General features: G+C 43.3%; 1 protein-coding gene across 1 annotated transcript in view; it reads right to left on the bottom strand.

The window, feature by feature from the left end:
* Positions 1-23,429, bottom strand: part of Kif13b (kinesin family member 13B) — a 159,126-nt gene that overhangs the window by 43,011 nt on the left and 92,686 nt on the right. Inside the window, exons 16-28 of the mRNA XM_028758708.1 lie at positions 20,247-20,333; positions 18,723-18,913; positions 18,094-18,304; positions 16,623-16,785; positions 15,240-15,386; positions 13,836-13,985; positions 13,393-13,521; positions 8,435-8,605; positions 7,293-7,450; positions 5,249-5,381; positions 2,700-2,846; positions 2,117-2,146; positions 413-512 (exon numbers count right to left, since the gene is read on the bottom strand). Of these exons, the coding sequence (XP_028614541.1) occupies positions 413-512; positions 2,117-2,146; positions 2,700-2,846; positions 5,249-5,381; positions 7,293-7,450; positions 8,435-8,605; positions 13,393-13,521; positions 13,836-13,985; positions 15,240-15,386; positions 16,623-16,785; positions 18,094-18,304; positions 18,723-18,913; positions 20,247-20,333 (1,817 nt within the window). The remainder of the gene's footprint in view (positions 1-412; positions 513-2,116; positions 2,147-2,699; positions 2,847-5,248; positions 5,382-7,292; positions 7,451-8,434; positions 8,606-13,392; positions 13,522-13,835; positions 13,986-15,239; positions 15,387-16,622; positions 16,786-18,093; positions 18,305-18,722; positions 18,914-20,246; positions 20,334-23,429) is intronic.

Raw genomic sequence — 23,429 nt, 5'->3', positions numbered from 1 at the left:
TTCAGTGTTCTTAACCATTTCTTCAGCCTGTTTCCACATTGTCTTTGAGTAAATGGGAACTTGCAGAGGCTTCTTACAGCAGCCCACAGAGCTGGTGCAGGCTCTGATAGTCTGGCGAAGCTTCTAAGTTCCCAGTACCTCCAACAAGAAACATCTGTACTTTTCGCCCAGTTACTTTTTTAATATATATAGATGTTTTGCCTATATGTATGTCTGTGCCCTGTCCTCAGAAGGAAGTACAAGAAGACATCATTACAACCAAGTAAGTGTTCTTTGAAAGGCTATGCCCCACACCAAGAACAGGCATCCATTCAAACCAACACATTTATTGGGCCCTCAGCTGGTTACATGAGGGCTACTGACACTCCACTGTACAGCTATGAGGAGGGAAAGGTCCAGCTTCTCTTCCTACCATGTTTACTGACAAGCTTCTGCAGTTGTTGATCCAAGTATTCTTGACGTTTGGTTAATGCATTGAGCCATTTTCTACGAAGCCGCTCTAAATCCCGATCCTGGAAGAAAACAAAGGAAGCCACAATCAATGCAATATCCAGGCAACACACTTAAACTAGACACTCTCCAAATTAACCTTACTCTCCTAACTCCAAGACATAAGCAGCATGCAACAATTGCCTTTTTTCTCCTCCTCCTCCTCCTCCTCCTCCTCCTCCTCCTCCTTCTTCTTTTCTTTTTTAAAGACAATGTCTCATAAAACCCAGACTGGCCTGGAACTCATTCACTATGGAGCTAAAGATGACCTTCAACCTCACGAGTCTCTGTTCCCACCTAAGAGTGCTGGGATGCTCACAGGCTTCTGTCACCATGCCCAGCATAACTGGGACATGAAACCTGAATACAAGGCAAGCAGTCTACCACCTGAGCTCTGGGCCAGCACAGCATGAAGTGCCAACAAGTAATTCAGATCACAACTCCTAGAACAGGAAGCATTAGTGGACTCTAGAGTGGACAGGTGCTCTTAACTCCACCCATGAGAAACAACATCTTCTATGAGGTTGCCTGGATGGACAAGACTCATAAACTGTACTTAACAAGCTTCAAATATTTACTCTTCAGAACTACCAGTAAGAATCCTTTAAGTTTCTAGTCACCTCCAACAGCACATGCTTATACTCCTTGAACGTATTTGGGAGGTGGCAGTGGGCAAGACCACAGGGGTTGTTACTGACAGACTGAACCCCACCAGTCAACACCTGCCAGCACGCCAACCTGACCTCATTTCCTTTAGTAACATGGTTAGGGGGCTGGTGGTTCAGAGGAATGCTGCAGATGTCAAGTGTCTGGATTTCAACAGGGCACTTAACCAAATAGCCTATGACACTCCCGTGGACAAGATGGAGAAACATGCTGTGCATCTACTCTAAGTGCAGTCACAGAGGGCTCAGACACACACCCAGAAAGCAGTGATCAATGGGATAATGTCTGGTTAAAAGAAGACTCATTCTCTGAGTTCAACCCAGCTGATATGCTGAGGTATTTTTCTTGCTGCCTTTTTTTTTTTCTTAATCAGTGACTTATAGGAAGACAGACATTTCTATCAAATTAGGATGATGCAAAGCCAGGAAAGTGACTACAGCAGATGACATAATCAGGCTCCAAAGAGCCTGGGCAGTCCTAAATGATGACAACAAGATGCAACTTCACAGACATAAACAAAATCTGGCACATTAGGGAAAGAAACAACAGGGGGAACAAAACCTCCAAAACTAATGGACAACTCAAGGAAGGGGGAATTCAGGGTGACCTGGTCTGAAACACATGTAAGACATAGAAATAGATGTGTGTACACACACACAGACACCCCCCACACACACACACACCTGCATCCCCAGCTCAAGGAGAGCCCAGGCAAGGAAGCTGGGAGGTAGCTGTGTAAAACAGCCCAAAGCAGTGTCCCTGATTAGGAAAGGACTTTGTCACAGGGCATCCTACTCCTAGCCCATGAACCCCCCACAATACAAAACATTCCATACTTTGTTTAACTTTGAGGAAAAGCAGAATTGTTTAATTATCAAGTAGCAGTGCAGAAAGATCCTGGCCTGTGTAATTAAGTACTTGAATCAAGCTGATTTGATAAGGCCAACAGGTGCTCAATTACCTGGTAGCTGTCCATGTCCTCCTCTTCCTCCTAAAAGAAAACAGCAAATTATATAGACCCAAAACAATTATGTACCCACAAATCAGGCCTCCACAACCATAATCTTCTCCCACAGTTCCTGTCTTCTTGTCTAACTGATACATCACACCTTGGCCTCCCACCCAGCCTCACCAGGCCTCCCATGTCAGGAAGCTAGTAAGACTAGGAGCTTCTAGGGGAAAGTGAAGAGGCTCCCCTGACCTTTTCAGAGTCAGTACAATGCTCTCCCTGCTGGGCTTACCACCACCCCCTACTCCAGGGGAAATCAAACACCTGCTGGCACAGAGTCTTTACCAGCCAGTGGGGGGTTCTTTAGAGGGGTGGGCCAAGGGAGGAAGTTAATCACTGCTAGGCTTGGTGGCTTGCCAGGCTGAGAGGTTTTAACTCTCAGTTCACCACACACCAGGACAACAGCCTAGTACAAGGGGCTCCTGACAAGACAGTGCACTGAAGGAGACACCAATAGTAGGCAGGGGCAGCAATGTCTCAAAAGATTCTGCTCTGCTGCTTCCTTTCAAAAAGCAGAGCAGGCTCAGAAACTTACATGAACGTTCTCATGGATCTTAGGGGACCTGAGTGGTCTAACTTTGACACACCCAATGCCAACTGACAATATGCACTCCTCCATCAGTGGCAAAGTCCCTGACTCCTGCACAGACTTCACTTCAACTTGAACTCGCCGAGACTGCCCCTGCAGCACAGAGATTTGGAAACATACACACGCACACACACACACACACACACACACACACACACAAAAATCAGCAACTTCTTGAGTTTCAAAACTCTGGTTTAGAGAGACCCCTACAGGCTGAAATAAAAAACGCTTGACTTTAGATACATTCATCTATCTCATAACTGTTAAGTTCTAAAGCATTAATTCTAAGCTAGTCAGGAAAATGTATTTAACTTCAAACAGATATAAAACAAAATGAGCATTTTTATAATTCCTAAATAATAAGAAACGAAAAACAAATATGTTTTAATGAACGATAGGGGCTTGCTATGTAGCTCTGGCTGATACAGTACTCTAATTTTGAGTTCAAGGCAATCCTCCTGGCTCAGCCTGCCAAATGCTGGCACTGGCATGTGACAGGACACCCAGGTAAATGAAAACTAACAAGCAAAGTAAATGCAGTATCTAATAAAAAATGTTCAACTGAGTCAGGTATGGTGGTTCACATTGTAACTTTAGCACTCCAGAGACAGGCAGGGAGATCTCTGTGTTCAAGGCTATCCTGGGCTGCCTAAGAATTCTAGGCTATCCTGGGTTACATAGAGTTCTGGGGATACCTAAGGAGACCTAGACTGAAAAAAGGCCAACTTTCAGACAAAGTAACTATGAGAGCTTTTATTTCAACCTGCTAAGCTAGAAATTACTTCCAATAGAGATCAAGATTTATGAAACAGATAGTATCAATCCTGTGAGACAGGAATTTAAACTGGTCAGGCTTGTTCTAGGGCTAGGTTAACTTCAAACTGTAAGCAACCTTTGCCCCGGCAATTCAGCAATGAAGTACATGGATAAGTACTCTGAAGTGCTGTGAAGAACAAAATAGTGACCTATATCTAATGTGGAATGCCGACAACTGTTTAAAGTGTGACATCCTGTACCAGTCACTAAGCGACTAGTGCAGAAAAACACTTGCAGCCTATGTTAAAGTGTGGGGTACCAAAGTCAGTATTCAGTCTTGTTTTAAAAATAAGAACTGCCAGGCAGTGGTGATGCACACCTTTAATCTCAGGTGATTGTGAGCCATGTGACCTGGGCACTGGGAACCAAACTTGAGAGCTGGCACAGAGGAAAGTATTCTTGATCACTGAGCCATCTCTCCAGCCCCCTAGTATTATATCCTAAAGTATGAAAACTCTAGATAACAGCCTACTAGATTTTTGAAATGAGACATACAGTTGTAAAAAGAGTACTTCCAATTATTTGTACCAATTACACTGATATTTTCCACGCTCTGTAATATGTGACATAAAAGCACGGAAGGATCAGCAAGAGGAGGGTATGTGGGCATGTACAGAAAACCTTCACGATGAAGACTGTTACTTTTCGTAAAGAAACAGATTACGTATGGAGACCTGCCCTGTCACTGTCGGTCAGCAGCATAAACTGACAGATGGCCACTCACCTGGGCAATCGATGAGGGCTCCATAGTCTATCCTGCATGGACACACACACTTAACACCTGCCATGTGTCAAGCTTTATACAACACTCTCCTAATTCTCACCCAAATCCACGATGCTCCAGGTGAAAGAGCTCACAAGTACACTGCTAGGACTCTGAAGGGCCAGCAGTGAGCGGGCAGTCCTCCCCTGTACATTCAGTGCTCTCTGCTGCTTTGAACTGCTTCTCTCATGTTCATGAGCACATGAAGCTGCCTGGTATGTCTGCCTTAAGTCCCACTCTTTAATTCTAAGTTTTCCTTGAACACTTCTTGTTTTTAACCCAACAAGGCTCAACCAGTAAAGGTGCTTGCTTCAAGCCTGATGACCTGAGTTCAATTCTCAAGGCCCAAACAGCAGAGAGAAAGCTCTTTTCCAAATTGTCCTCTGACCTGCACTGTGTCTTGTGGCATACAAACTCACACGTATACAGACATATATATACAAAACAATAAAATATTTTTCAAAAGGCTTATTTTTAACCCTTTTAGAAACTACTTTTAAACATCATTAAGTAGTAAGATTTTGACAATAGAAGAAAATGTACATAAGAGACAATTTTTATATAAGAAATGGGATTGAAATGAAAATTAAAACCTAGAAAGGGGCCAGGGAGATGGCAAAGTAAAGGATCTTACCGCCATCACCTAACATCCTTATTTCAAACTCCAGGACTATATGTTGAAGGAAAAGAGAAAACCAAGTCTCACAAGCTGTCCTCTGACTTCTACATGTGCACAGTGTCATACACCTACCCACAAACATACACAATAGATAAATAAACATCATACATTTAGCTATTTCAAAATAAATGGGCTTGACCATTTTACATTTCATCATTATTGAAAGTTCTGTTCAAAAGAATCCAGTATAAGCCATCTAGTATCAAGGAATTTACTATGATGTCACAATGTTGGTACCTGTCGGAGCTGGAAGATCCCTCCTGTTGGGACATCTTTTGCAGCAATTACTTCTACAGGACAGTAATCACCATTCTCATTCTGTTCCAATATCTGAACCCAAAATTCCAACTTTCTGGTGACTTCACTCCACCTAGGAAACATATGCAGGTCTTAAGAAATTACCCTTCTAATTTTAGGCAGGGTTTCATATATACCAGGTTGTGCTCAAACTCAATATACAGTCAAAGGCACTCTTTAGCTTTCAATATTCCTGCCTCTTTCTTCTGAGATTCCAAGTGTGTATCAACATACTCAATTTATGCAGTACTATGAACCAAACCCAGGGCTTCATGCATGCTAGGTAAGCACCCTGCCAATTGAGTTACCTCCCCAGTCCCTAAACCATGCCTCCCTACTTCAATACAGACAGCTTAAGACCTTCTATTCTTAACAGTGAGAATGAATGTAAACAAAGAAGCCCAGTGAACACAATGGCAAATAACGTGTACCGAAAGTCAAACTGACAAAATCAGTCTAGGAAGGTTCTTCATTTTTCCATTGTTTCCAGTTTTGAGGACTGAATCCAGGCGGCCTTCATGTGCTGAGCAAATGCTCTACCACTGAGCTATACCTCACTTGCACTTTTATTTTGTTTAGAAGATTACGTGGGGTTAGAACAATGGCTCAGAATTCAAACCCACATAAACATGCGTGCATGTGCGTGTGTGCGCACACACATATACAGACGAGGGAGAGAGAACAGTCATGGTGGGGAGCGTCATGACAAATACATTTGAAAATGGTTGACCAATGATTGAAATATTCTCGTCAGTACTCAGAAGCCAAACACAGGATACTCTTCACATAGGAAGGTGTCATTCATGAGTTGAGAAGGATGTGCTCTCAGGTCAATTAATAAGAAAATTAAGAATAAAAATCTCACCTTCTAATTTAGGATTTGCTAAAAGAGAAAATCTGGTTCTCATCTATAATTAAATAGCAGCAAAAACATCGCCTCTTTGAGTCATTCCCTTTGAACTCACTTATGCCATCAAATGAGCTACCTCCTCCCATCGCTGATGGCACTCAAAGCTGGAAAGGGCTGGGGATGCAGAACTGTGCAGCACTTGCCTAGCATTCGAGAGGCCCTGGGTTCAAACATCAGCAGCACAAAGTCAAACAAGTGACCAACAACAAACACCTGTGAGCTAGAGACAGTGTCCACATGAATGCTACCATAGATTGCCATCTGTCATCTGTGGTCAGTGACCTTTCTCCTGAACTTCATTTCGCTGTTGCTAATAAACGCCCACATGCTTTCTTCCACTGTTCTATAAAGTTCGGTGCTCTAAGGAAGTTTTACTGGTAGACTACAGCCCTAGAACGGTGACACTTGGAAAAAGGTGACCATTAATTCATAAAAAATAATGGTCCTGATTCAATAGTTAAAATGCTAGCTGCACAAGCATGAGGATCCACTAGAGTCTAGAACACACATAACTGCTGGATGGATCAATGCCTGCCTATAATTACAGCTCTAAGCATACAGACACAGGATCCCCAGAGCAAGCTAGCTAACCAGACTAGACCTACTGAGCTCTGAGTTTGAATGAGGGGCCTTCTGCATTAATGAATAAGGTGAAGAGTGACTGAAGAAAACATTTCATGTCACATTTGACCCCCATAGACACTAGCCCACACCCACACTCCCACTCATGCAAACATTTATGCACACATGTACATACCACATATACACAAGGGAAAGCAAAATAATTTCAAAATAAATGACGGTCATTTCCAGCAGTATTTTTAAATCTAGAAATATGAATACAATAAATATCAAAAATTCACCAATCGGGGCTAGTGAAATGGTTCAATGGTTAAGAGCATTGGCTGCTCTTCCAGAAGTCCTGCATTCAATTCCCTGCCACTCCATGGTGGCTCAAGACCATCTGTAAAGGGATCTGATGCCCTCTTCTGGCATGCAGGTATACATGCAGACAGAGCATTGCTACATTAAAAATTAATTAATGATTTAGCTAATTAATTTCAAAAGATTCACCTGTCCCGAAGACTCCTTGTTTTTGCTTGGATGATTCCCAAATCCCACAGGGCTGGGTTTTTCCGGGGATCATTCATTTTATGTCCATATACTTCAATAGCCAGGGCCCCTTCTGAGAGATATTCAATGAAGTCTTCTGTGATGTTAACACTGAACTCCTGAAACACAACAGCTTATTACAGAGCAGCACACACTTGCTTGGTCTTGTGACCATTTAAAACAGGTGTCACATCCTTAATTTTACAAGGTAGGAAGAAGACAGAAACAGTGGCATACTTTCCTCATAGAACAGATGGTCATTTAACAGATTAATACTCTTGCTTTCATAAATAATATGGCTCTGAAAGGGTCTGGAGAGATGGCTCCAAGCTTAAGACTGAGCACTGCTCTTCCAGAGAACCCACATCTGGTGACTTAGAACCGCCTATCTGACTCCAGATCCAGGAGACTAATGCTATTTGCCTCTGTGGGCACCTGAACTCATGTGTACAACACACCCATAAAGAAACACATGATTCAAAAAAAATTAATCTTTTAAAATAAAAAATACACAAACATAGCTATTACTTTGAACTTTAAAGCTTCTCACTTTGAAAAACTAGTCTATAAAAATAGCAAATTATTTTGTTTTCTTAGCAATGTTTTGGAAGCCTGTTTTCATTTTTGTTGTGGGTCAAAAATAGCAAAAGCCAGTCCAAACTCTGATAGTATCCAGCCAAAGGCTAAGTGAGAGTTACTACTTTTAATTTATTCAGCCCACAAAAACATCATCATTAATAATAACAGGTCAGGAGCAGCCAAAAAAGTAACCAACCAACATGGGAGAACATGGCATGCCCAGCAGGGTGGCCTCTGGTCTTGTTACTGCCTTCATTTTCACTAAAACATTAGGCTCTTAACCTTTTTATAAAAGAGACTCCCTCTGGAGAAGAGTGTTCATACATACATGTACACAAGCTTGTTTTTCTTTGAACAGAAGTAAACTCTTGACTGTGGACATGCTGAATGAACTCACACTTTGGTCTAGGACTAGAAAACTCCCCAACATGAATCCTGGCACAACCATCCAAGATACAGCATTCACTCTTTAGCTGTGTTTACATGAGTAACTTCAACACCAAGGCAGACTGAAAAGAACTCACACTGCAATGATCGAACACAACCATACACTGTGGCTCCTTGCTGGTGGGAGACGAAGATGTATCCACTTCGGGGGCTACAGTCACTGGCTCCTGCTGATCCCAGAAGTCATATTTGCAGAAGACAAAGTGGCACAGATGCTGCGGCAACCCTGTGGCTTGGAGTATTTTAACCTGAAAGGAAAGAAGGCTCCAAGGAGTACTTAATGTAGGTCCTGCCTTGACTCCGTCACAACCACTCACCTATGTGAGGCATATCTCATTCAGTGTGGGCGCAGGACACAGGCCTGACAGAGGGTGACAACAAGCAGATACCAGGGTGGATTCTGGGCAGCACTTAGAAGCTGACAAGAGCATTTGAATCCTAGTTAGTCAGAATGTAGGATACCATCATCACTACTGCAGAAGAAGGTTCTGGAAATCAACATTACCCAACATTTCATAAGGAATTCACAAAGCCATTCAGCACAATGAGCAAAGCACAAAACCATCTCTGAGTAGATAAGCAGCAAACCTCAGGAGAGGACAGCCACTTACTCTATCATAGGGTAAGTATAAGAAGGAGCTCAGTCTTGAAACAGAAATGCTGTGTGCTACGATCATATCACTTTGTTTTTATTTTACTCCTATAGGGAATTTCACTGAGTGTGTGGAGGGGAGAACAGAGGAGGTGAAGACCACAGAGTTTCTGTTTTCTACACTGACATTTATCCTCTCCCTGGAGAATGACAGAAAACACTTAAAGGAAGCTCTGGATGAGAGGATCCTAGAGTCTGTGATTACAAAGTATGGCCACAAGCACATGCTCAATAGGACCAACACCCCAGAGAAAATACCTGCATCAGAGCTCCTTTAAAAAAAGATTTTATTAATTTAACTATATGGATGTGTGTACTGTGTGAGAGTGTATACAGGTTCTTGTGAAGTCCAAAAGAAGGTATCTGATCCCCTGGTGGAGTCAACAGGAAGTCATGAGCTGCCTGACATAGGTTCTCGGAACTGACCTCCAGTCCTTTAAAGAACAGCAAGTACTCTCAACCACTCTTAGCCGTCTCTCCAGCCCCACTTACACACTTACTTACAAACACACACACTCACACTCACACACACACATACACCCCTTGTGTGTGGGGGCAGGCGTCCTCACAAGGGGCATCGAACCCATTGGAGCTGGAGTTACAAGCAGTTGTGAGCTGGTATAAGTAGCTGGTAGAAACAGAACCAAGGTCCTCTGGAAGAGCAGCAAATGCTCTTAACCACTGAGCCATGCCTCCAGCTGCCCATAGTGATCTCAAAGCAGCCAAACATTCTTAAATACTTTTGGCAGCAGTATCTGGATCTCAATTTGGAGTTTCTGTGGTAGCTTGTGATGGTGTTAAATTACACATTACACACAATTATGAAGTAAATCCTAGAATTATTAGTTATACTACATCTTAATGGTATGTGTGCTGGCCACTCCTGGTTGTCAACTTGACGGCATCTGGAACTAACGAAAACTCAAATGGCTAGGTACACTTGTAAGGGATTTTTTTTTTCCTTAATTAATCAATTGAAGTGGGAAGACTTACTTCTCATCTGGATCTTTGAGGGAGAGAGATCCACTTTTAATCTGGGCCATCTAGTCTGCCCAGGAGGGTTTTCACACAACTGAGCTGGCCATAAGTTAACACTTTCCAGCTGCTCTCTTTTCCTAAGTCATCTGAATCACTTCGTATCTAGTAAATAAATTTAGTAAGAATAAATTGGACTGTGTGGTGTATATGTTCTCACAGTTACACAACCTCAACTATAACATGGCATTTAGGGACTCGGAGGACATAAAATCACGAAAAGCAGATTTCCTGAATAACAAGTCAACAATGAACATCAATGTCATTTTATGTCATTTCTTCCTGTTATATCAACAAGCTTGAACCACCCATGCAGGTAGGCTCTGAAAGGCTGATGTGCTTTCTCTCTCCACATCAAACTGACCATCAGTATTCTAGGCTATACTTTCCAGGAAAATTTTCAGACTCTCTACATGTCTAAAATATTTATTATATACCTTAAGTGAGGCAATGTGTTGTGGGGGATGATCACAAGGTCCTGCATTACACAGACCAAAAAGGATCCTTGTCACTTACTAGCCTGTGTGTGGTGTAAATTAAAGGCTTAAACTCAGCTTGCTCCAAGTTGAAAGGGAAGATTTAGGTCTGCCCTTAGAGAGCTGAGGCCTCAGTACTGAAAGCACCGAGATGAACGTCTGCTGAGCCAGGTGCTGCTGATCAGACATAACATGCATGCTGATTTGTGATGGAATTCCATCTGAAAGCAGTTAGCTTACAGAAATGAACCTCAGTCTAAGGCTGGAATAAACAAAAGGCAAGATCAGATGTGCTGACCTGCCCTCTACAGGAGCTCCTGAGGGCTGAGACTGCCAGGAATGAAGAACACCAGGAATGAGGAAAACATACCAAGCACATAGGCTGGTTTTGTTGTTGTTCTTGTTTTGGTTTGGGTTCTTGTTGTTGTTGTTGTTGTTGTTGTTGTTTTTTAATTTTACTACAAAAATTGAAACCACCACAAGGTGTCAGGATAGCACTTAACTTGCAGCTCAACATGAAGGAGCCAAAGTGAGCTGGCAGGAATTGATGGCACTTGGAGCTTTCAATATAATGCTTCTGAAAACAAAAATATGGGCATACTCCTTCATTACAGGAAAACGAATGCAGATGTCTGTATGGCCAGTGGTCTCCCTCTCTCACGGGACAGAAACTGTCCCCAGTTTGACTTTTCACAGGAGCTTCTCTTGACGTTATGTCTTGTCTGCCCATGTCTTTATACACAATGAGCCCCTACAGCTAGGGCTTGATCTCTAAGAAGTATGTGCAACTTAAATGAACACTGCTTCTTAAGAAATGGTGGATTCTGGATCCAGAAAAGGAAATGCATACAAGATGAGGCAAAATTTCTACTTTACCCGAAACCTATCGTGTCTGCAGAACTCGAGGGTCAACTGAAGGGACTGCCACCACTCAAATTTTGGAACACTGGAGATTTGATACAAGTAATGAATGCCCAGGATACAAAGACACATATATTAAATCTAAGAGTTCGTTATGACATGAAGACAACTTTAAAAACCAGTAATGTTGACAGAAAAACACACCACCACCTATGTCACACTTGCTTTCCTACTCTATGTCTACGGGGCATTATGGCTTGCTGCTCCCAACCTGGGTCTAATGCTTCTTAGCATGCCATGCAATGACAATGAACAGAGCAACAGGACAACACGGGTGCTCCAACAAACAGATTTCAAGGTGAGAGAGTACAGAATCTGGAGATAAAAGAAACCACCAAAGACACTTAAGAAAGCTGACTTCACAGTTTATGACCTTAAGGAATTACTATTTTGATTGACTGATTTTTTTCATTTTCTTTCCATTTTTTTTTTTTTTTTTTTTTTTTGGTTTTTCAAGACAGGATTTCTCGATGTAGCCCTGGCTGTCCTAGAACTCACTCTGTAGACCAGGCTGGCCCCAAACTCAGAGATCCACCAGCCTCTGCCTCCCAAATCCTGGGATAAGGCTGAATGCCACCACTACTGGGAATCATTCTCATTATTTTACACTGTGAAAGCTAATCTCCCAGAGATATAACCACTGTCTGTCATCTCAGAAATGACCACATAGATAGAGCCAGAAAGCTTACATCTCAACATCTGATGAGCAATCACATGACCTCAAGGAAGAAGTTCTGAAGCCGAGTACAAATGAGTAAGAGCGAGACTGGTAGTGAGTTAAGAACTGCCCCCTCCCACTGCAGGAGCTCATGTCTCAGAGCACTGCAGGCCTCCTCATCATGCAGACAGTTGCAGAAAGCAGCTCAGATCTCAACAGACTAGCTTCCCCCTTCCTATGGCTGTGTGCTAACTTACTCCTTTCAACAACCTCAACTGTAGAAATATTTACTGAGGAAGAAGATTGACCTAGGATGAGTCTAGAACCAAGAGCTGACCTAAGCTTCTTCACAGATCTTTTAATCATCTTGTTTAAATACTACAGACTCTTGATAATTTTGTCACCAAATCTTGTCAGGATTCTGAACTACTAGCAGCACTGGCCCACTAGAGGGCATCTGGAGATTCAGACAAGGACTGCACCATAAAGAGGGAGGAGGGAGGTACCAGGAATCATGAGATCCTCCATACTATTCACCCAGCAAACACCACAGCCCCTCTAAATCTGGTGTTAGCTGACACTCTCTCTTACAATCTCATCCTCCCAGAATATTCTTCAATCTCTCTTAGAACCTACCATCTGAATTTACAGCTTCTCTGTACACTAGGATATCTGGCAAGTGTTGTATCGAAGCAATGGATGATACATTAGAGGCTTCTGCTCATACCCACATATCTCTAGCAGGACAGCAGGAACCTGGCATTTTATTTTCAGCTCTACCCTGGTACCTGACATAGGTTTTCAACATAACACTCACAGTTTGCCATGAACAACAAGCACAGGAAGACCAGATAGAAAGGGCTGGGAACTGTTTGGTTTGAATGGCACATGCAAAGGCACTGAGTAACCAGGGAGGTACAGAGAAGCTAGGCCAGGTAAAAATGAAACTGCTAAGGGATAGGACCACAGAGAGGCACACACTGATCTTCAGCAGAAGTGGAGTGCTCTGGTAATGGAACACTCGTATGGGCCGGACAGGTAAGCAGCTCACTCACCCTGACTGCTGAGTGGCAGAGGAAGAGAGGACTGGCCCAAGGCCACAGAGAAAAAGTAGTGGAAATGTTAAATGAGTCTTTCCAGAAGCATGTCAAAACACAATTCCTAAAATACTGAACACTAAAAGACTTCTTTGAAGACAGGCATCTATAAGTTGTTGAAAATGAGTTTATTGTATAACCTACAATCTCAATGATGGTCCCACCTGGGCTCCTTCTAGAATAGCCTTTGGCTTACCATGCAGACCAGCCTGTTCTCCTGGGCTTCCTTTTCAGAGCTGCCCTCTGTAGGATCGTCTCCTCCTGCAATCCTCTCCCCAATGGCCCCGCTGAGTCGCATCACCTCCACATGCAGCCGGCCTGCCACCTGAAGAAGGAAGCAAAGCAAACGCTGGCTTCTAGGTTGAGTTCTTTCTCCCTGCCAGGACCTGTCTTCCTTGATAAAGCCAGAAGGTAACAATGTAGGAGACACTAAAGGGTGAGTTTCTAACAGCTACTTTGCAATCTGAGTAAAACAGGAACGTCCTCCTTATAGCCCTATGGAAACACATGGTGCCCATAAGACAAATACTTATCACTAGTCAGGATTGGTTAAAAAACAAAGGTATTAACAAAAAGCATCCTATCAGCACCCCTCACTGTCCCCTGAGCTGTCTGACGACTGAGGCAGTGATAGCCAACCTCTCCCTTCTGGTTGATGATTGGCACAGCATACTGTAACTTCACATCATAAAACAGGGTCTCCAGGAAGACATTGGCCACACCGATGAGACTATGATTTTCCTGCTCATCATAGAATGGGTCAGCACGCTTGAAGTAGGACCGGATAACCTAAAAGAGATTTCAAACATATAAATTCATAAGAAAAAAAAGAATCTCATAAAATAAATTCATTTTTGATTTGACCAACAACTTTTACCATTATATCCTCTTTTTTTTTTTTTGAGACTGGGTGTCGCTGCATGGCCTTGGTTGGTCTGGAAATCACTATACAGACCACAGTGATTGTCCTGAATTCACAAAGACTCTTCTGCCTCAGTGAATGAAAAGAAGGAGCTGAGAGCACTAACCTCTTCACTGACCTTTTAGGCAAGATCCTACTCAGTTGTTAAATGTACTACTGCAAATTAGGGCAGCAAGAACAGCAGCTGGACTTTTTTGGCACTAATTTTTTTTTTTAAGATTTATTTATTTACTTAATGTATATGAGTACACGATAGCTATCTTCAGACACACCAGAAGGGGGCATCAGATCCCATTACAGATGTCTGTGAGCCAGCATGTGGTTGCTGGGAATTGAACTCAGGACTTCTGGAAGAGCAGTCAGTGCTCTTAACTGCTGATCCATCTTTCCAGCCCATTTGGCATTCATTTTCACACCTATCTCTAAGTCAAAATAGGAGAGGAATACTCAAGAAAATTGTGAATTTAGGCAAAAATATCACCTAACCATAAAAAGTCATTTCTATTGATGATAATCTAAAAATGAATGAATGAATGAATGAATGAATGAATGAATGAATGAATGAAAAGGCTAAGGAAGAAAGCAACTCCATGTGGAAAGTGGACCAGCAGGATTGAGAACACTGGTATAGGTAGAAGGCTGTGGTAGTGTACCACCACGATCCCACCTGGCAACAGAGGAGCCAGCATCAGTACAGAGCCGGGCACTTACTTTGGGATCACAATGCCTTCAGAGACCTTCCTAGCAGTAGAAATACCAAGGTATACTGATGAATGTAAACCCATCAACTGCAGAGTAATTGTCTGCAGTCTGCTGAGAAGGCCTGCACCCTGCCTCAAAGCGAACACCAGGGCAAGCTGAGACAGACGCACTCACTAACAGATGGAAAGGGGAAATTCTGCTAGAATCCAAAGAGGAAAGAGTAGATACAAACGAAAATATGCACATGACCAACTATTAAACTACTTATATAGCTCAACAACTTAAGGTTTAAAATAAATTTTACTTTAAAACTAGAACAACAATCTTGGAAAAGCATTCAATGTCCCCAGAGCTGGGCAGATTCACTATGGTGTGGCTCCTTCTCTGACTACCAGGGAAGCGACTCTTCAGCAGCTTACCGGGCTGTCTTCTTCACATTCCTTCCATTCCTGGTAGAGGTCTCTCATATCCAAAAGCCTGTTTTCCAGCTTTTCCAAAGACCAAATCTGCTTTCCTTTCCCTTTTCTTCTCACCTGGATGGCAGGTTCACTGAGGAGAGAGCCTCGCTGCAAACAGGAGATGTCAACAAGGCAAAGTTAGCTGAGATAGTTATAAAACATTTTCCTTTTTCTTTCTTTTGAAACAGGGTCTCATGTAGCCTAGGCTAGCCTCAATCTCCTGATCTTCCTCTGTTCTTTGTTGCCTCTACTTCCTAAAGGCTGGAATTACAGGAGTGTACCATCACTCCAAACTAACAATTTTTTTTCAAGTGTGGGGTTTTTACTTCTCTCTCTCTCTCTCTCTCTCTCTCTCTGTGTGTGTGTGTGTGTGTGCCTGTCCGAGTGTGTGCACACACACATGAAGGTCAGAGATCATCTTGCAGGAGCTGGCTGGCATTCTCTTTCTAACTCTGATTGTCAATCTCAGTGGTGGACATGTTTTACCCAATGAGCCATCCTGCCATCTCCCAAACTGGTGATTTTTTTTTTTCATTTGCTTAAATGAATAGATTCTTAATGCTAAGAAAGTAAACTTTGGGTTGGAGAGATGGCTCAGTGGTAAAGAACACTGGCTGCCCTTCCAGAGGTTCTAGGTCCCTTCCCAGCACCCACATGGCAGCTTACAATCTGATGCCTTTTTCTGGTCTGCAGGCATACATATAGACAAAGCACCTGAATACATAAGAAAATAAATCTTTAAAAAAAAAAAAGTAAACTTTTAAGAGTAGCCACATAGAATGCCTTCAAGAGTAAATTATATAGGGTGCCCCAGTCACTCCTTTGAGGGCAAAACATGTCATAAGTTTCCTACTTTAAATGACTAGAAGGACAGACAATTGTGCAGAGCCAGGACAACACCGCCTATGAACTAAGTGCCACTACAGCACTCTTTCTAGACCAGTGTGGTGGAAATACTTACAATACTTCACTCAGGGGGTTGAGGCAGGAGGATGGAGAGTTCAAGACCAGCCTAAACTATTATTGTAAATTATAATTCAAAAATGCAAGAAGGTGTGGTAGCTCATACCTGTACTCCCAGAACTCGGGAGGCTAAGGCAGGAGGATTGCCTTGAATTTGAGGCCGTGTCACAATTAACAATGAAAAGCAGGTAGAAAGGATAGGCCCAAGGGGAGCAAGGAGTACTTGCCTAGCAGCTAGTAGACACACACAAGCATATACACACAGACACATGCAACTCAGAAAACAGAAGGAAATAGCTCCCACTAATCCAGACACAAGGGGTAGAGCCCAGTAGAGCCTCTGGAATGGCATTCCTGCTGTAGAGAAGATGGATACCTCACCTTCCTATTGGCATCCAGACTGGAGGCTGGAATCTGGAGGGTAACTTTATACTCAGTTCTTTTATCCAGCTCTTCTGCGATGTAACTAGCTTCCCGTACCAGCAGGTTGGCCTTTACAATCTGCTCCCTCAGCCTCATCAAGCTGTTATTCAATGTTGCTTCTCTTTAAGATAAAATAAAAAAACACGACTGGTAGAGGCAGGTAGCAATAACACACAAAACAGCACATGGGAGAGCATGATCACAATCAGCTCATTCACAACTCTCTTCTGCTGACAGAACAGGGTACTGACACTGTCCCATGCACACACTGGTCTCTGGACCATGTCACAAGCACAGCATTCCTTGCATAGCAAGCTGGCCACCGGTAGGTGCAGGGCTCTGCAAACTCAACTGCATATGAAACACAAAGCATCCCGATCAACTCAAGACCCTCGCAGTAGGACTGGAGACTCTACATGCTTGCCAGTCTCCAGCAGACGGGTGATGCCTGTATGCAGATCGGAGTAACAGGAGGTTAGTGCTGCACTCTTGAAGCATGGGAGACACATTTAGTGCCATGCTAATCAGGCCATAAGGGATCAGTCGGGTACTCTGAATCATATTAGTACCATGCTGTACCTACCTCACCTCATCAGTCCAGATATCAACCTTCTTTCCCCCTTTAAAAAGAAAAATCTACCAACCTTCAGAATCTAAAGCATGATACAGTGGTAAAGTATTCTTTATTCAAAGCAAAAGGCCACACAGACTGAAAATAGGCAGTATCTAACATGGTATTTTGTTGGTGATGGTTTCCTTGAGACAGGTTCTCTCTATGTAGCCCTGGCTGACCTAAAACTTGTCCTGAGACCAGGCTGGTCTTGAACTTGCAGAGATCTGTCTGCCTCAGCCTCCTGAGTGCTGAGATTAGAGGAGTGCATCACAAACGCAGATAACATAGGAAGTTTTAAAGAAACCTGAATGTACCAGCAATTTCCATCTTTCCAAAAATGAAAAGAGCTGGATGGCAGCATGGGGGTAGAGTGTCTGCCTAGCATATTCTAGGCCATGGCTTCAATCCTTGGTGCTATTAAAGAAACACAGAAAGAAGAAAAACAAGACAGAGATAGGCAGCACGTAAGCAGAAACCTGTAATCACAGTGCTCAGAGTGCTGAGGCAGGAGGATTCTATGCTGCAAGCCAGTCTAGGCTACAGAGTGATTTCAAAGCCAATTTATACATATGGATAAGACTGTTTCAAAATAACAAAAACAAAAAGAAAAGTGAATGAGGAAAAAGGAGGAGGAAGTAAAGAGCAGGGAAAGAAGCAAAGGGAGGAGGAAGAAGGGAGGGAGATCCGCAAGTGAGTCTTGGCTCTAACAGCCTTGGAAATGGTATTCTTTGCAAGCATCATCTAGTATCCCCATCCAGAACTTTCCTAGGTAGGGAATACAAGAGCTAGCCAAATCAGGCCATCCTGCACACCTACCTCTCCTCAGCCCACTGCTTCAAGCGCTGCTGGGCGCTGGGTGAGTGGAAAGAGAGCCGGTCCACACCGCGGCAGTTCTGCCTCTCGGGAGACAGCCTTCTTCGGAGCTGTTCCAGTTCATGTTCATACATGAGCCTCTGGCGCTCCAGAGCAGACCGCTTCTCCTCCTCGTGCTGCTGTTCTAGGCTGCTCAATATGGACTGCATGGGGTCTGAACATGTGTGGAAAACAAAAAGAAGCGTAATGATTAGGAAAGAATGATATACTTCAGACATGCATCATTCGAACTGCCATAACCCAATACCATCTGAGGCTTTATTACAGCCAGTTACTTGTGTTACATACTTTAGATAGATTTCACACTGTCTGCATAAAAAATCAAAGGGCTAAAATATATTCTGCGTGAAACTTATTGCTCCAAAAATATAAAAAGAAGCCAACAGCAGTCATACTTAAAACCTAGGAAATTCTACCCCTGAGGACAAGTTTGCATGTCCATCACAGCAGAGAAAGGGAATGGTCTGCAAATACAATCAATTATAGCCAAGAGCACAGAGTTCAGAGGTCATCAAGGGAAGGAATCATCAGAAACACATTTAGCCCCTCCTGCAAGCACAGCCTGTGCTCACCATTGCTGCCCAGAGCCTTCATGGTCACCTCCATCTGTGCATACTCAAAGTTGAAGTTGATCTCGCTAGACACCTCACTGGAGGAATCGCCGTCCGCATCCAGATGCTCAGAACTGCTGTCGTTTTTCAGGGATGCCTCACGCTCCTCGTCCTCTCGCTCTGCCTTCTTTTTCTTTTTTGGCAGATTGAGTCTTGGGGTGAAATAAGAGACATTACTTTTAAATTAACAAGGATACTTACTCATTCCATTCCTTACATACTGGGATTTGCTCGAGGCCAAGGGAATGGCACAGCTTCATATTCTAGTAGTAGACATAAGACATCCATGTGTGTGGATACAGCAGAGTCCACATAACTTTTGTAAGCTGGGTAATAGAGAAAAGCTGAAGACCATCTCAGGACAGAGAACTAGACATGGTGACAAGTTTCCAGAGATTTTAGAAGTAAAACACCATAGTGCACACAAAAGCCATACGGAGTCATCTGAGGGGCTTCAGGACCAGTTAGTAACACTTCAGTATGAAAAGCAAAACACTGAAAAGCATTCCCTATAAGCTTGCATCCATCTAACCTTTCCTCTAAATTCAAACAGCAAGCAGCATATGGGTAAGGGTCAGCAACAGTTATGAGAAAAGTCCACTTGACAGCTGAAGCACATTGGCTAAGGACAAAGAGAAGAGACCAGGTTTTGAACTCTATAGTGACCAGTCTGCCTAACCATGCAGCACAACAGCAGCCATATTTGGGAAACAGTGTTGTGGTCATAGGTGAGAACCTTCCTTTACAGCCTTTCTTGCAGCTACTGGACAGAGTCCACAAAGGGGACTAAGAGGAAGATTTCTAGCACCCTAACGAGAGGAGTGTAAGGCTGATGCTACTTCCTTGTCCCTGTGAGCTGAAAGCTTCTTTCATGGCTGCAGGGGCACAGCTAAGCCATGGGGAAATGCCAAGAAAACGATAGACCACAGCCATGGCCTTTCGGAGAGGCACAGCTCACTCTAGCAGTGACCTCGCCACGACTTCCCATTCTGTCTCAGAATATACGGCCTGCTTAAAGCCATCAGTGTCTGGTGTGCTGAAACTCCCTTAAAGCTGAGAGAAACCACCAACCTCCTTTTGAGAGAAGGAAACTACATCCAGCTTTTCTACTACTGCTTTTCAGACAAAAGGAAAAATAGTAGTGTACAGAGATGACTGACAGACGGAGAGAGCAAACCCATCAGAAAAAAGATGAATTAATTCTGACACCAGATTTTGGTGGGCGGAGGGGATCGTACACTGGGGAAGAAAAGTAAAGAAATATACAAAAGCTTAGTATTTCTGATGAGGAGACTTGACATTCTAAGGCCCCAGGGTTCACATATATATGAACAGACATATAAGCTATGCATACAACATAATCATACAAGCATGAGCACACACATAATAAGGTGTCATTTTATGGTGTTCACACTTAAATGACTCTTGTTTCAGAACAGGGTCTTCAATGGTCTCCCATTTTCAGAGATGTGAGCAATGTCATACCTGAAGAAATGGTTGTTTCCCCACAGTATCCTGTCCCCATGGTGCAGCTGGATGGGGCTGGAGACAGAAGACCCGTTGACAAATGTTCTGTGGGGGACAGAAGACGGAATGAATAGGATTACCAAACTCTCTGCTTCTACTGGCCTAAATGTCCTCAAGGAAAACCTGCCCTTGGTGAATTTAAATATTTGTAGTTACATCTTTACTCACTTACCTCAAATACTGATGACATTAAGCATTACTATTCCAGTCTTCAAAGTTCTATGCATTCACTGATGACACTGTCAGAGATTAATCTCTGTTTCTCAAAACTCTGACCATCTTAGACAGTAACGAGAAGTAAATATGGAGCCAGGACAGTAATAATGAAAGACTGACCAGTGAAAGCACAGCCAACCCAGCTGGATAAGGAGTCAAGTGGCCAGATTCTAGAAACAGTGGCAGAGACCAGGGATACAACATGAGATCTGCAGGGAATTCCACCCATGGCAGAGACCATCTTCACATCCTTTCAATCCAGAGAAGTGGCATCAGTTCAGCCACACTGTTTAGTTCGATAGCAGCCTTCTGCAGTAGACATGGTGGGTAGAACACTAGCATGGAAGGAATTTGGATGCGCGGGAAACAAGCAGCAAACTACGCCTGTGCATATTCCCAGGATACCAGCCCCATGCCTCGGTCCTGCCAAGTGACTCGCTGGCTGACAAGTGGGCTGTCAAGTACAAATTCTTTAACTTGACATGGAAGGCCTTCCCTTTCTTTCACAAGGAGGTCCTCTGCTTCTCCTCCTTCTCTCTTCCAATGAAGCTCAGCTCCTCTGCAACTAGATTTCTTTTTCTGTACACTAAACATGATCAACTCTTCCTCCACAGGGGAACCATTTATTGCTTCATCAAGAGACAAGGAACCACCCTCTCCAGCCCCTGGAGTCTTCTTCACAATCCTAGTCTATTCTGGATTCCATTCCCTCTGCAGAGCCTACTGAACTCAGTGTCTGAGTTTCTTTAAGCTCTGTAAAGCTATAAACCTTGTTTGGTTTGTTGAGACAAGCTCTTACTATGTAAGCCTTGAGCTCATGATCCTTCTGCCTCAGCCTCCTCAGTACTAGACACCACAGCTGACTATGCTCTTACCTGGCTTCATGCTTCAGTGATTTCCTATGCAGTTTCAGCCACATAAATTCTTATTTCCACTCAAACCTTGTTCCCCATGTGAATTCTTAAACACTAAAACTGACCCTTTTGCTTCTGTCTGTATGGCCATTCAAAGCACAAGCTCAAATATAGAGTTGTGATGTGCTAAACTTAGCACACCTAAGGCTTTATGCTACCATTCTTCAAATACAACGAGTTAAGAAAGAAACACAGGAGGCCGAGCTGACATTCATATAGACTACGTCAGTTATTAGCCTGACTGCTGTCCTGTCTAAGACTCACATAGATCACGCTGATCAGCACTCATAAACCTTAAGCCACCCTGCTGAAGCTGCACACACCGTGAGATTCATCAGAGAGAAATGTTCCACTAGATTATCCTAGGACCAAGTAGTATGGCATTGTAAAAACCCTGAGTAATCCTTGACCCCTAAGCACAGAACACCTTTGCTATCACAACTGATAAGTCGACAAGTTTCCAGAAAGTGCCACTGCTTTATGCCAAAGATGCCCTGACCCACACAAAGCAGCACTTCAGTCATCCTGGTGAGCAGTGAACAGAGGGAGCCTATTGTAGGAGGAACTAAGGTGGGAGGAGTAAGGAGAGGAAGAGGAGAAGGAAGAGGAGAAGCTAGGAGAAGAATGAGAGAGGGGAACATGGAGGCAGATGTTCATGTGTCTGTAGCAGTCAAAGGTAGTTGGTATATCTAGGTTGGGTATCGTACACTTCTGATTGTATGGGTATCTTGTTACTGATCATTACCAAATATATAAGCTTTTGGATAATTTAAGCATTAGAGTCTCATTTTCCTACTGGGCCCGTGAGGATGGTGGGGTGGTCTGAGCAATGCCCAGCCTTGTGGAGACAGCGTGAAAGATTGGCAGAGCCATCTCCCAGGCTGACGTCTTGTGGGTGGCAGGACTGGTGTTTCTGACTGGCCATTTCTAGCTGCGGCACACGTGGCCTCTGGCCAAGAAACATGGCGGCTGAGTTAGACAGAGCCACAACAGCTTAGATAGTCAGCATGACCAACGGCCATTTTTAAATAATTATTTCAACAGCCCATTGCCAAGGAGAACAACTGGTAGTGTTTATTGACAGTGACAAAATTGCATTTTTAACAAGAATTTCAAGCTCTGGAAAACTTTTGTCCATATCCTCCACCTGAAGACCACTGGGAAGTTATCCTAAATTGAACTCCTTAGATTTGTCATTCAGACTTGGGGACAGTATATGGAATGATTGCATGTGATAATGATGGGGTAGCAGGATGACCTGGGGTAGAACTGGGCTCTGACTGTATGAGAGAGGGTTAGGGAATTACTTCCATCATTAAAAGTGTAGCTAACGGGACTTCCAGTCTGGGCCCGAGCATAGAGCAGGTCACAGGCGGCAGCTCCGTACCCAACCCCAGAAAACTGAGAGAAAGAGGGACTCCCAGGAACTTTAACTCAGGCAGCATCCCATGTAAAAATGAATCACCCGTGAAGTCTGCGGATAGAAGTTCTAATCCAGATGCTGGCCTCCGAACTTATACTACTCAGACCTTTGAAGGGCCACTGACAAGAACATCAAACAGCTAGAGATTGACGTCACTAATCTGACGAAATCCCTTGTTTCGCTGTCTGAAGAGACCTCCTAAAATCACAAAGATCTTTATTGGACTTGATTTACTCTAGTACAATAGAAAAGGCTGTATACAGCTCTTGACTGTGTACAACCCTCAAAGAAGAAGGTTGCCTTTACATAGACAAGACAAGGAGAGTTAAAGAGAGCATGAAATAGGTAGTGAAGGCCCTAAGAAAAATCTGAGAGAGAAAGAGACAGATGAATGCTGGTACAAGAATTGGTTTGCAGCCTCTCCAAGGTTGTCAACCCTATTTCCTTCCATCTTGGGACCATTATTTGGGTTCTTTTTGCTTTTTTCTGCTGGTCCCCGGGCCTCAAATAGGCGGACTAACTCTGTGATACAACAGATAAATAATTTGGTAGCAAAACCTACTCAGATACATTATCATAAGTTAGCTA

Source organism: Grammomys surdaster, unplaced genomic scaffold, assembly GCF_004785775.1.
Source record: "Grammomys surdaster isolate TR1022 unplaced genomic scaffold, NIH_TR_1.0 126219, whole genome shotgun sequence".
Taxonomy (NCBI): domain Eukaryota; kingdom Metazoa; phylum Chordata; class Mammalia; order Rodentia; family Muridae; genus Grammomys; species Grammomys surdaster.
This window is presented reverse-complemented; position numbering and strand designations above follow the sequence as displayed.